This window comes from Chanodichthys erythropterus, chromosome 6, assembly GCF_024489055.1.
Source record: "Chanodichthys erythropterus isolate Z2021 chromosome 6, ASM2448905v1, whole genome shotgun sequence".
Classification (NCBI taxonomy): domain Eukaryota; kingdom Metazoa; phylum Chordata; class Actinopteri; order Cypriniformes; family Xenocyprididae; genus Chanodichthys; species Chanodichthys erythropterus.
Window position 1 is genome coordinate 33,810,765 of NC_090226.1, and position 13,645 is coordinate 33,824,409.

Sequence of the window (13,645 nt, forward strand, 5' to 3'; positions counted from 1 at the left end):
ACATACGTTTTTATACTTTATTATGTCTTTCAATTCAAACACATTTAATACAATTGTACAAATGAACATCTCCTTTAAATATTTTTTTTTTTTTACCAATAGTTATTCCTTATTTTCCCCACTTTCTCTTCCTTTTGTGGTAATACCCACCCACCAACACATAAAGTAAAAAAAATAATAATAATTAATTGAACAATATCCAATACATACATAATTAAACACTTTTATATATGAAAAATAGGGAAAAAATAAAAAAGGAAAAAAAATACAAAAAAAAAATATTTACATCAAATTCTTATAATGACACCTAATTTATAATAAGTATAATTTAAACATCAATTAATACTAATATTAAATAAATAAATAAATAAAATAATAAATGAATAAATTAAAATGAAGGCAGGATTATATAAAAATATTACAAAATATTTTTCATATAACACTGTAGATGTAATTTAGATATATTTTATTAATTGTTTTGTTTGTCAAATTATTTAATAAAATGTATTAATGTATTATTTAAATAAAATGTAATTATTAATTTTATTTTAGTTACTTAGTTTAATCTTATTTTTATTTATTTAATTTTACATTTTTACAATTCCTTTTTATTTCCATTTATTTAAATCAAGTTTTAGTCATTTATTTTAATCATGCTTTATTAAGAAAAATATTTATTTATTACTATTATTAAATTTTTATTACATTTCTTTTTATTTCCATTTATTTGAATCAAATTTTAGTAATTTATTTTAATCATGAATATGTATAAATATTTTACATTTTACAACAAAAATATTTATTTATTATTATTTATTTATGTATCTAAATCAATTCTTTTAACTGAATGTAATTTATTTATCATATTTTTACACTACCTTTTTATTTAATTTATTTAAATTTTAAGTTTTAGTCATTTATTATAATCATGTTTTATTAAGAAAAATATTTATTTATTTATTTTAATCAATTATTTTATTTTTTATTATTATTACTATTATTATTACATTTTCAGACTGCTTTGAAAGCCCTTGATCAATCCAGAACTGCAAATCATTTTTTAAGATAAGAAATGCATCCACCAAATTATTAGAGCAGGGAAAAGTTCATATAATTTTCAATAAATAAATAAATAAATTATGGATCTTCAAATGCATGATTGGCTGTCGTCAGAATTCCATCCACAGCATTGCTGTTTTGTTCGTTATAATGTGAGCATTAGAGTGAAAATATGTAAAACACGACCAGTGCAGCGAGTAGCGTATTATTCTATATATTTACCGTGGTAAAGCAGTCAGGCGCGGCACCGAGACACCTAAAGCGCGCTGCTGATGTTCGGGAGCTCTTCCGCGTTGGCGCGCGTGCAGGTGCCGTGTGTTTCTCCACGTCAATAAGCGGAGGATCCGTGAGCTCGAGCTGATAGTCGAGCTCTCACAGCACAGATATGTCATTGCTGGACTCTGATGACAGCTACGATCTAGTCTTCAAAATAGTTCTGGTTGGAGATGTCGGTGTCGGCAAAACGTGTGTGGTTCAGCGTTTCAAGACCGGTATATTCATGGAAAAACAAGGGAACACGATCGGCGTGGATTTTACCATGAAAACACTGGAAATACATGGGAAAAGGGTGAAGGTTAGTAGTCTGCACTCATTAGGGTCGTTATGCCTTATCATGGTTATATAATTCATAAAGTGTTATCTTTAAAATCGACAATACGTCACAAAGTTCTCATTGTGTACCAAAAATAGCTTCACTACTGTATTACTGCAAATTACATCAGTTTGGGGTTTCCTTCAAATCATATAAGAAGCTGTTGGAAAATTGTGGATAAATGAATGTTCATCAACTGTGATGACTTTTCCCAGATTTCAACGTAACCGTTTTATAGTCTTTCCTTTCAACGTTGACATCAGTGACGTGGAACAAATAAAAGTGAAACACTGAAGTTTGTTGTTGGCTTTAGGGCTTAAAGTTGGCACACAGTGTCATTGGACACAGTTATGCAATAGCCAAGGTGGTTGTTAAGCTGAAAACAATGTCTAAATGAAACTAGTCCATTTTAAAACTATATGAAACCTTGTTGGAAAACCCAAAGTTGGTGGATTGGACCAGCTGGGAACCTGATGATGAAGGATTAGTTCAGTTCAGAATTAAAATTTCCTGTAATTTACTCACCCCCATATCATCCAAGATGTTCATGTCTTTCTTTATTCAGTTGAAAAGAAATTAAGGCTGAGGAAAACATTCCAGGATTTTTCTCCATATAGTGGACTTCACTGGGGTTCAACGGGTTGAAGGTCCAAATGTCAGTTTCATTGCAGCTTCAAAGAGCTCTACATGATCCCAGATGAGGAATAAGAGTCTTATCTAGAGAAACCATCGGCCATTTTCTAAAAAAATAATAAAATTTTATACTTTTTAACCACAAATGCTCGTCTTGCACTGCTCTGTGATGTGCCACGCGTTATGTAATCATGTTGGAAAGGTCACGAGTGACGTAGGCAGAAGTACCGATCCAGTGTTTACAAAGCGAATGTGCAAAGACTAATGGTGCGTTCACACCAAATGCGAATGAAGCGTTAAGCGCGAGTGATTTACATGTTAAGTCGATGCAAAGACGCGAATAGACAACCTGTGGTGCGATTTGTGCGAATGAGGCTTTGGCGAATATTTGTGCCGCCAATATTTGTTAACCAATCAGGAGATTGCTCTAGTAGTGATGTGATTACGACATAACGAGTGGAGGCAGAAATCCGAAACAACAATTGAGGCCGCCTGGCAGAAGCCCCTCTCATGACGTGAATTTGCGTCTGTTGTGAAGTTAATTTCATGCGCGAATGAAGCGAGTAAACTCAAAGTGTTCAAGCGTCTATCTACGCGCGAATAGCGCAATTTACTTGTGCAAGTTGCATCTGGTGTGAACGCCCCATAACACCGTGTCCTAACCAGATGCGATAAGATTCCAGCAACGAGCATTTTAACTGTCCATGCTAGACGCGATGCGACAATAAGAAGCGATAAAATCAATCAAAAACCACAGCCAATCAGAAGAGAGTGTGGGCGGGCTCTCTCGGCACAGCAGACACAATGAAATGGGCAAGTACATAGTAAAATTCATAAATATTACACAATTTAAACTGTTTAAAGTAGGGCTGGGTATTGAGACAATTTTCATGATTTGATTCAATTACTGTTCACATGCTTTCAATTCGATTTCGATTCGATATCGATTATTTTGGTTACAGTACATGCCAAATTTTCTAGAGGAAAAAAATCTCTCACTAATGCTGTAAACTACACATGGGAGTGATGGGAGTGATGTTTTTATTATAAATAAAGTTTAGAATTACAATCATATTTCTACTCCAATTCGGGTTTTTTTAAATATAAACATTTAAATCGTGGCAGATTTATTCAAACATGCATTAAATATTGAAGAACATTATAATGAATATGTAACGGTGCATAGCTATATTTATCAGAATGCTTTCAAGAGTTCACTTTTCCATCTGACTAATGAGTTTATGGTCACTGAATATGTTTTTCTGAGGTAAATGTGACGTTAAAGCTGTTTTATTGAGTCTTTCCGAGGTTGAAACACTGATTGAGCGATTACACGAGACATAATACGGATTTCAGTAAGTTGTACTGTATATTTTAACATACCTTTAGATGTTCATGCACGTTTATTTCGCTGTAACTGGTATCAAAGCGGAGGAGAGGATGATCACATGCTTCTCTTTAACTGAGGCGCTAAAGCGATCTGTCACGCCACATTAAACAGCGCCAAAACGGTATTTATTTTTTAATCTCATAATAAGATGGACGTCATTTGAAATCTGAGACTTTGTTTCATATCAAAAGTAACAAAGCACAAAGATTATTGTGATTTATTGGATGGGAGGAGCTACATATTCTGCTCATTCATCAACTGAAAACAGACTAGACTAATCGATTCTTGGGATTTAAGAATCGATGTCGGTTCTTAAAAATGGAATAGATTAAAATCGAGAAATCTATATTTTACATGCATACACATATTTATAAGTACATACGGACTGACTTTGTCATATATTACACTTGTTTGTTCGCACTGAGTTGACAGTTTGAATGTTCTTGTGCCCATTTATTTATTTTCAAGATCAGAGGTGAATTAGCCAGTGTTGTTTTCATTACAGCTAAAAAAGCTGGGAACACAGAATGATATTTAAACTCACGTTAGACGCTTTTAACATTAAATAAAGCACATAAACAGTACCTGATGCTATCATTGCCATACTTTGTGTTGCTGTTTCAGCCGCGACGTCATGGAGAAATAGAAACCGCTTCTAAAATAAAATATTTGCGTGTCGCGGCATCATGTCTGGTTAGGATATGGTGTAAGTCAAACGGCCTTTACAAAAAAGGTAAAACAACGAAGTTGGGGGAGAAAATGAGAGTTTTTCGCTCAACCGCGGCACTTCCGACCTTTCCAACATGATTACGTATACTGCATCGGAGAGCAGTGCAAGACGAGCATTTGTGGTTAAAAACTATATAATTTTAATTTTTTTTTAGAAAATGTCCGATGGTTTCTCTAGATAAGACTCTTATTCCTCGTCTGGGATCATGTAGAGCTCTTTGAAGCTGCACTGAAACTGACATTTGGACCTTCAACCCGTTGAACCCCAGTGAAGTCCACTATATGGAGAAAAATCCTGGAATGTTTTCCTCAAAAACCTTCATTTCTTTTCAACTGAAGAAAGAAAGACATGAACATCTTGGATGACATGAGAGTGAGTAAATTACAGCGAATTTTAATTCTGAAGTGAACTAATCCTTTAAATGCCATGGATGAATATTTATTGAGTAATCCACTATTTTGTAGAGGAGAGTCAGAATGACTATTTTCAGGTTTGGAGCTTAATGACAAGGGGGAAATGACTTCATAAAGATGTCAGCGTCATTATTTTATTATTACACAGAGATTGGTAGGTCTGTTTGTAAAATCTGTTGACTTTAGCAGCACTATATGCCAGTGGTGACAGTTCAGAAATGGGGGAAAAAGCTTTTGAGAAATGAAAACTGTCAGTGTATGCACAGAATAGGTAGTCATTTTTGGTAATATTATTTGATGGTTGTATTTGACTGGTTCCTTTCAAATTATGAATAATTAGAGCTGACCTGACAGTGGTCCAGTTTTCAGCAGGTTGTTTGATGCCAACTCAGCCGGATTGTAAACTCGCTGTGTTTCATTGGCTGACTCCGCGGACGTCAGCGCTTTTTATTGTCAGTGTTTGCTATTGTCTTTTACCATGCCAAGATTATTAGCTTATTTCCTGCAGAGCTCTTTGTGTAATGCATCTGAAATTATTTAAAGACAAAGATTTGTTTCAGTTTTTCAGTGGCTAGTGGCAGTACTGATATCTAGAGAGCTGGGTGACCAATGACCATAATATCCCAAATATTTTGTTTTTCTTTTTAACCTACAAATAAATACATGGTTGTACATAATATGCATTAAGTACAATAAAAAATCTATTTGATTTTTATTTAAAGTTTTTACAGTGTACTGAGAAAAACTTTTATTCAAATTGTGTGAACATATGTGAACCGTGCTTGTAATGAGCAAATTGTCAAAAATGTTAAAAAAACTTCAAAATGAAGTTTGATTTGTTGGAATCCAACAAAAAATGACTGAGCTACAAATGTTTGAAGTCGATAGCGTCAGCAAAGTCAATTTTGAGAGAAATCGAGTTAATCAAGTTTTTCTGAAGGCTCCAAAAAAAAAAAAATCACCAGCAACCAAACCTTAAAATCCCTGGTAACACCACCAAATTTGGCAGATGTTTTTCCCCAACAGTTAACCAAACATTAAATTAAAACAAATTATGTTTGCATGAATAGTCACCAAGATAGATCATTTGAAACAAAGTCCCTTTAAGACAAGTCATTTCACTCTGCGGCCATCTTTGAAAAGCCTCTCGGGCATCCTGGGCATCATGCAATCTCTTTGAATGGGGAAACATCAAATTCTCCAAAACTGTTTGTCAACCTTACGATTAAATTTCATATTTGAAATCACCAATGAAATCTAACAACAACCGGCTCATAAATTTAGTTTCTAAACGCTCGAATCATGACAAAAAAAAACTGTATTTTTCAGGCTGGATCAAGCTAATGCGCATGCGCAGACCTAAATGCGCGTCTCTTCGTCTGACTGTTTCTATAGAAACCGGTGATTCTAACGGCTGCTGAAGTGACGCGATGACTCATCTTACCAGTCTGCGATTAGCTCTTATTTAGAAGGCGGGACTTATTCCGCCATATTGCGCATTACACTTTCTCCAATTCAAAACAATACGAGTGACACGTCTTGTTATTCTATAGTCTTTGTTTGAAATACCAAATTTTGTACAAACCATGATTCCACAAAATTTGATTAACATCAATGAAACAGACAGTCTATATATTAAGACCTACTGTATCACACGGATGTAATATAATGTTACACATCAGATGTTTTTCCCCAGCAGTTTACCAAACGTTCACTTAAGACATAACAGATAATGTTTGCGTGAATAATTGCCAAGACAGATTTTTTAAAATACTGTAATTATATGTGTGTATATTGGGATTGCGCACGCTTCGTCAGTCAGCGCGAATAAGATCATATTGTTTACATCAGCATGAGTTTGAAAATCAAATTTCATTGGTTCAGACTCAAACCTTCGAGAATTCGCTATAAATATTCACAAAGTTGGAATGCTGCGCTTAAAAATGATACCAAACTAGTGTTGAGAGGAAGCGCCAGTCATTGAGAAGCGAGTAGAGAAAAACACCATTTTTCATGGACAAAGGGAAAAGTACTCATCTCAACGAACAAATAAAGATACTTTTAGAGGTTAAATTGCTATTTGGAGCATTGGGATCGCTAGTTGAGGGTGTAATGAACACATTTTTGTGAAAATGTCAATTTTGGTCAAAATTTTGGTTTTTCGCCTTTTTTTTTTTTTTGCCTGTAGCTCGAAATTAGCCTGTGTGTGTTCCAACTTTAGCCATCTTTTATTTACATCGTCTTTACACTTTGTTGGTTATAATGAAAGGATCCACAAGCATGCAGAAATGCCTCCATCGTACTCTTGAGTTTTCTTCGGGAACGAACACGTCACAATATTCTTCATTAAAATAATTCCCGCCCAAGGCACATGCAGAATAAAGGGGTTGAGTTATGTTCTTTAGGGATGCTCCGATCAGGATTTTTGCAGCCGATACAGACTACCCAATACCGATCTTGATCATTCAAGCATTTTTAATGATTTCACGTCTAAGTGGCATACCGGGAAGTAATGGCTTATAACTCTACAGAAAAAGGTATCATCAAGTAGATGTTCTCATTTGATAGAAAATTTTCACATTTCAATGTTTGTAGTATGTTACAACATTGCAGAGAAAATCCCAGAAAAAGGGATGCAATTTAACCCTTACTTATTTTGTTACTATTCATGCTTGACATTAGGGCTGGGCGATATATCGAATGCTTTCAATGCGTTCAATATCGATATGTATCACCGTCGATATTGAACGCGATATTGCGTGTCTTATCAGTGAACTACGGCTCTGTCTATTAAATGCCGCTTCATTTGAAAGCAGGTGATGGCGATTTAGCGGCAATCAGGGAACCGGCTTTACTGAAGAAATGCGCGTGACAAAAGCATTCGATACATCGCCCAGCCCTACTTGACATGATGAATATTAGAAAGCAGCCTATATATGACATGGTCATAAAATCTTAAAAGTCATAAAAGTTTGGACTTGTTCACAATCATGTCAGCTGCATCTGGGTCACAGTTTGTGTTAATATCTTAAAGCAATCAATGGTAGCCTTTTATCAAGAGTCCAAAAACCTCTCCAGACAAGTGTGTTTTATTGAACATTGGTCTATACACATCATCCCTACCCACCACACTCGAAATCCAGTTTCTATTGGTTGAACTTTCAAATGACATTGGAAAACGCTGCGTCATGATAGCTTTAGCCAAGCAGTATGTAAGTGTCACTTCATGAGGATTTGTTATGTTGAGTAAAGAATAAAGATGTGTGATTTACTATGGTTTACTAATGTTTCACAAAGTTACAAAGTAGAACGTGGCACAAAAGCCTCATTTGTATACTGTGTTCAAGCATGTCGGCAACAACTTTTTATGGTTTTACATCATTAAATTGCAATCGGTTTGTGACATTGGCCAAATTTATAGTCATAGAATGTGATTATTGGCTGATGTCGATCTGCAGCCGATCGATTGGAGCATATGTACATATATGTTTTGTACAAAGTAAAAAAAAAGTTATATCTCGACAGTCAATGAATGGGACGTTAAATATAATTATGGTTTTAATATATATATATATATATATATATATATAGGCAAGAATAAACCTGGTGTTACCCATGATTCCTGTTCTTTCCGACAACAAAGCACTTGAATGTGTTGAGCTCGTAATCCCGACTGTGGGCCTGTCATAGATTAATAGACATATATAAGTAGTTCAATATCAGTAACTATGAGAACAGTGGTAACAGTGGTACAATTTTGTGGTGTAGTTACAGATTTGGGATACAGCCGGGCAGGAACGCTTTCGCACAATCACACAGAGTTACTACCGCAGCGCCAACGGTGCCATCATCACTTATGACATCACAAAGAAGGCCACTTTTATGTCTGTGCCCAAGTGGATGGAGGATGTGAAGAAATACGGTGGTTCCAACATTGTTCCTCTATTAATTGGTGAGTGCAAAGCGAAAATGAGTGTGTCTGACATTTTTTGCTGTCGTCTTTGTAAACTGCTTTAAAGAGGTCATGTGATGCTTTTTACTGTTTTCCTTTTCCTCAAGTGCATGAGGGCTCGACGTTAACATTTCTTTTTAGGAGCACCTTCTGATCAACTTTACCATTACTAGGCAATATTTGCCTCCATAAATCATCTTTTAATGCTTAAATTCCAAAAATGAGCATGAAAAAACCCAACTCATTTGAGTTAGATACATTTTTTTATCCGATAAGAAAACATGCGCACTATAATGGAAACACATTTACGGAATAAATTCCTCAATACGCATCAAAAGAGTCTTTGCAATGGGACGGTATAACTGGACTAACCAGCAGAAGGATCTTTTTGCACAGCATCTGAAATGCTGTTTTGGTCATTCTGAAATGTCTGAACAAAGTCTGACAACAAAGTGGTTCGGTATAAGTACTTTCCAGAATTATCTTACACGACTGCGTTATTGCGTTTCATCTGCATATCGTCATTTGGTATAACCAAAAGTGTCATTCGGTAAAACTGACATTTTGGTTAAACTGAATGACTTTTTTGGTGACAAATTCTGTCTATCTTGTAAAAAAATGTCAAAAAGAGTGTTAATTGATTATAAAACCCACATAATCTCATTGTTAACATTTAAAGGATTAGTTCACTTTCAAATGAAAATTAGCCCAAGCTTTACTCACCCTCAAGCCATCCTAGCTGTATTTGACTTTCTTCGGTCGGTCTGGTGCAAGCTAGATAGTTTACTTCATAACTTGCTAAGTAATGGATTTTTTTTTTTTTTACACAAATGCATCGTTTAGCTTCAGAAGGCCTTTATTAACTCTCCAGAGCTGTGTGGAGTATGTTTATGATGGATGGAGGCACTTTCTTCAGCTCATTTGGTAGCGCATACTGCCATTATAAAGCTCGGATGCATCAGGATATTTATTAGTATTTCTACGATTGTGTTCAGCAGAAAGAAGAAAGTCAAATACACCCTAGGATGGCTTGAGGGTGAGTAAAGCTTGGGCTAATTTTTATTTGAAAGTGAACTAATCTTTTAATAAAACTTGATTTCGCAACATCTGAAAGAGTAGAGAAGCTCCAGATCAAAACACAGACACAAAGGAGCAGAAACAAGCGATAAAAGCTTTGCTTATGCAAATTGTAGTCTGTGAAAAAAAAAAACTTGATTTTCTCAGCATTTTGTTGAAAATGTTGCTTTTTCTTTTTAAGAAACGTACCCACATACCATTAATAAATCCTCTCCTGTGGCCTCATGGGTACTTTTCGCATACTGTTTTTTGAATGCTACGTACTAGGCAAGTTTTTGGATACAGCAACTGTCTTTGTCATTGAATCATTCATTCAAATGATTTGTTCAAAACGGCTGATTAATCAGGAACAAAGTATGTAAAAAAGACAAATCAAACTGCTATAACATCATATCTGAAAGGTAAGAGAGTTACAAAATAAATATTACCCCTGTGACACGTTCTGCTCAAGTCATGCTTGCTTAATTGGTTTCAGTCGATCGGCTTGATCATCTGCGTTTTCAGAATCCGACGACATTATTATGGTAAAGGACGTTACATTTCCGACACACGCTTGAAGTGCTTGGCCAGTCACAGCACACTGGGTCAGCTGGCCAATCAGAGCATTCTGAGCTTTTCAGAAGGGGAGGGGCTTTGTAGAAATCAGAGTGTTTCAGACAGACTGGGAATGGAGGTGCTGCAATAAAGTACAGTGTGTGTTTTTTTAACATTAAAGCATGTTAACCTATTCTATTACACCCAGTAAACAAAAGAATGACCTTTTAAACTAGCATCATATGGCCTCTTTAAATAAACTGTATTAGTTTAGTCTATTGCCGTCTGTTAACCACTGCCGAATACTTCATTTTGCATCCAGGTAATAAATCAGACTTGACTGACCAGCGTGAGGTTTCGTTTGAGGATGCGCAGGCCATGGCTCATCAGCTGGACTTTATTAGTGCCATCGAGACTTCAGCCAAGGACTCTAATAATGTGGAAGAGGCATTTAACAAAATGGCCAGTGAGCTCATCCTCAGACATGGCGGGCCCATGTTCACTGAAAACGTGACGGACAGCTTTAAACTGAACAGCAAGGATGTGACCAATGCGGGCTGGGGGTGTGGGTGTTGATGACTTTGCTTTCAGAAAGCAATAAAAGCTTCGGTACTTACCATTCGTTCACTATAAATTGAGTTCTGTCAGGCAGACAGGTGCTGCGTTTGATAGAGGTGGTTTCGAGGCCCACAAAACGGCACCATGTGATTTTTTTTTTTTCTCTCTCTAAACCTATAGTTGAACTTAACTGTGAAGATGTTGGGTGGAGACTATTTTGAGTGCCAAGGGCAAAATTCTGACACATTTCAAAATTGTAACCATGTAATTTTCTTTAGATAAATGAATTCTAACAAACAATGTGTCTGTTCACACTGAACTCAAAACTACTGTGCGAAACAATCAGAACGCGTTCGATGTTTAATGTGCAGCAAGACTTTGGACCAATGAGATTTCAGAATGGGCGGGGCTACTAGTGCAACACCTCAGAAATAGAATCTGAGCTGCTGATGACACGTTATGTGACATTTACATCTCAGCAGAAGTTTTGTACCGTAGGTTTTGGTTGCTAATGGACCTTATTCAGAGAAGATACTGTATTTAATATGTAAATGAAACAAGGCTGTGAGGGACAGACACAGGCAGGGTTGCCAAGTTTGTGGTTTTCCAATTTTAGATTACCCCCCCCCCCCCCAGTTCACCAAAAAATTCTGTCTTTATTTACTTGCCCTCATATTTTTGATGAAATCCAAGAGTTTTTTTTCTTCTTTTTTTTTTCCCAATTGAAAGCAACGTAATTAGTAAAGACATCACTAAAATTGTCAACGTGACCACAGTGGTTCAACCTTGATGAATACTTTTTGTGCACTAAAACAAAAATAACGACTTTATTCAACAAATTCTTCTCTATCCTTCAGATTTGTACGCAGTTGATGTAGAATGAATGAAGTAGAGGTGTAAAGAGTACCTGAAAACCATACTTGAGTAAAAATACTGATACCTTACTGTGAAAATGACTCCATTACAATTTACATGTAACCAATTCCAATACGACTTGAGTACAAGTCTTAAAGTATCTGATTTTAACAGTACTGAAGTATTTTACTCATGCTGAATGTAGGCTCAGAGATGCACTAGTCCTGAGAAACATGCCAGTGAAAATAAGAAGCAATTAATTTCTAAAATGAGAAATCACGTTTATTTTCTAAAATCAAAATAAAGCTGAACATCTCAATATTGCACTAAATCAGTTATTTTTGTTTTATTTTTGCACACAAAAAGTATTCTCGTCTCTTCATAATATTAAGGTTGAACCCCTGCAGTCACATGACTGTTTTGACGATGTCTTTAGTACCTTTCTGGACCTTGAATGTGATAATTGCATTGCTTTCTATAAATAAAAAATAAAAAAAAAACTCTTGGATTTCATCCAAAATATCTTAATTTGTGTTCTGAAGATAAATGAAGGTCTTACGGGTGTGGAACGAGTATATAATGACAGAAATTCATTTTTGGGTGAACTAACCCTTTAAAAGTTTGACATATTGCATAAACTCCATTTGACTGAAATGCTTGTATTGAAATATTTTACATTCTACCAATGATTTTTGTGAGCTCAGACTGTTTATGATTGCTACTAGTGATTTTCAAGGTGAAATTGTGTATTAGAGTGACTGTAAAATATGTATTTTCAATATATTTGGATAGGGTCAACAGGTTTGTTTTGGGCTGGTTTTGTTATGCAACCTTGGACACAGCACATATTTTTGAGAGATTATTGACCGTTTTGTCTTCTGTATGAGGTACGCATCAGTAAACCCCACTGAACTATTTCTCATAGCCTCTTTTCCATTCAGGATCAGTTAAATTTGTATAGCCTGACTAAGATCCACTGCCACTTTGCTTAATCTTCCTAATAGTTCTGACCTTTTGTAACAATGACTCACAAAGTCATATTCATCGATATTTCCTGATTTTATAGCTACTCAAGTTTTCATGAGCAGATGCAGCAGTGATAGTGTGAAATTGCTGAAATTGACATTTGCACCTGAAAAGCTGATAGAAGAATTACAGAGGGAATTTCGTTAGAGGTTATTGGGTTTGTGACTTTCCTTTTCATCAGTATTGACCAGAAATTCTCATTCTTCGTTGCTATTACTGACCTTTGAATTCTTATCATGTGATCACCAGCAGCAGCATCCACGGTCCAGAAGACATTTTGCCAATCTTTCCATAAAATGTTTGTATTTCTAAGTATACTTCAGTTTTACGTGTACGTGAGGGTTCGCGCACATGGCGCAAGGTTTATCACTATAATAATACACGCGCCGCCAATTTTTGTAACCATTGAAATCGCACATGCGCATTGAATTTGTTCCACAGTAGACTAGAAAACAAAACTTAAGAGTTAAAACAACAACAAAATACCAGAGAATGCAACAACAACAACAGACGCCCGCATTGATAAGCACTTGTGTGAGGGGGTTATGTACGGAAGAGGATAAGGGCCAAGCAATAATAAAAAAATAAATCCATCTCAAGATTAAAGTTGTTAAATTTTGAGAAAAATGTCGAGATAAAATTTTGAGAAAAAAGTCATTAAATTACGAGAACAAATTTTTTGAATTATGCGAAAAATGTTAAATTTCGAGAAAAGTCTAGATAAAATGTTGAGAATAAAGTTATTAAATTATAAGAAAAAAGTCATTAAATTACGAGAACAAATTCATTAAATTACGAATTTGTTCTCATAATTTAATGACTTTTT

General features: G+C 35.3%; 1 protein-coding gene across 1 annotated transcript; it reads left to right on the forward strand.

Moving 5' to 3' along the window:
* The first annotated feature begins 1,336 nt into the window (after positions 1-1,336).
* Positions 1,337-13,427, forward strand: rab43 (RAB43, member RAS oncogene family). The gene is made up of 3 exons (XM_067388733.1): positions 1,337-1,633; positions 8,586-8,769; positions 10,703-13,427. The coding sequence occupies exons 1-3, from the start codon at positions 1,445-1,447 to the stop codon at positions 10,954-10,956; spliced, it is 627 nt and encodes a 208-aa protein (XP_067244834.1). The 5' UTR covers positions 1,337-1,444; the 3' UTR covers positions 10,957-13,427.
* The last annotated feature ends 218 nt before the right edge of the window (positions 13,428-13,645 follow it).

What these genes read in the sequence shown, in the direction of transcription:
- rab43 (XM_067388733.1), top strand. Translation starts at nt 1,445, where the DNA reads ATGTCATTGCTGGACTCTGATGACAGCTACGATCTAGTCTTCAAAATA. An exon ending in TACATGGGAAAAGGGTGAAG is followed by an intron (nt 1,634 to 8,585) that starts GTTAGTAGTCTG and finishes TTTGTGGTGTAG; the next exon opens with TTACAGATTTGGGATACAGC. An exon ending in CATTGTTCCTCTATTAATTG is followed by an intron (nt 8,770 to 10,702) that starts GTGAGTGCAAAG and finishes TTTTGCATCCAG; the next exon opens with GTAATAAATCAGACTTGACT.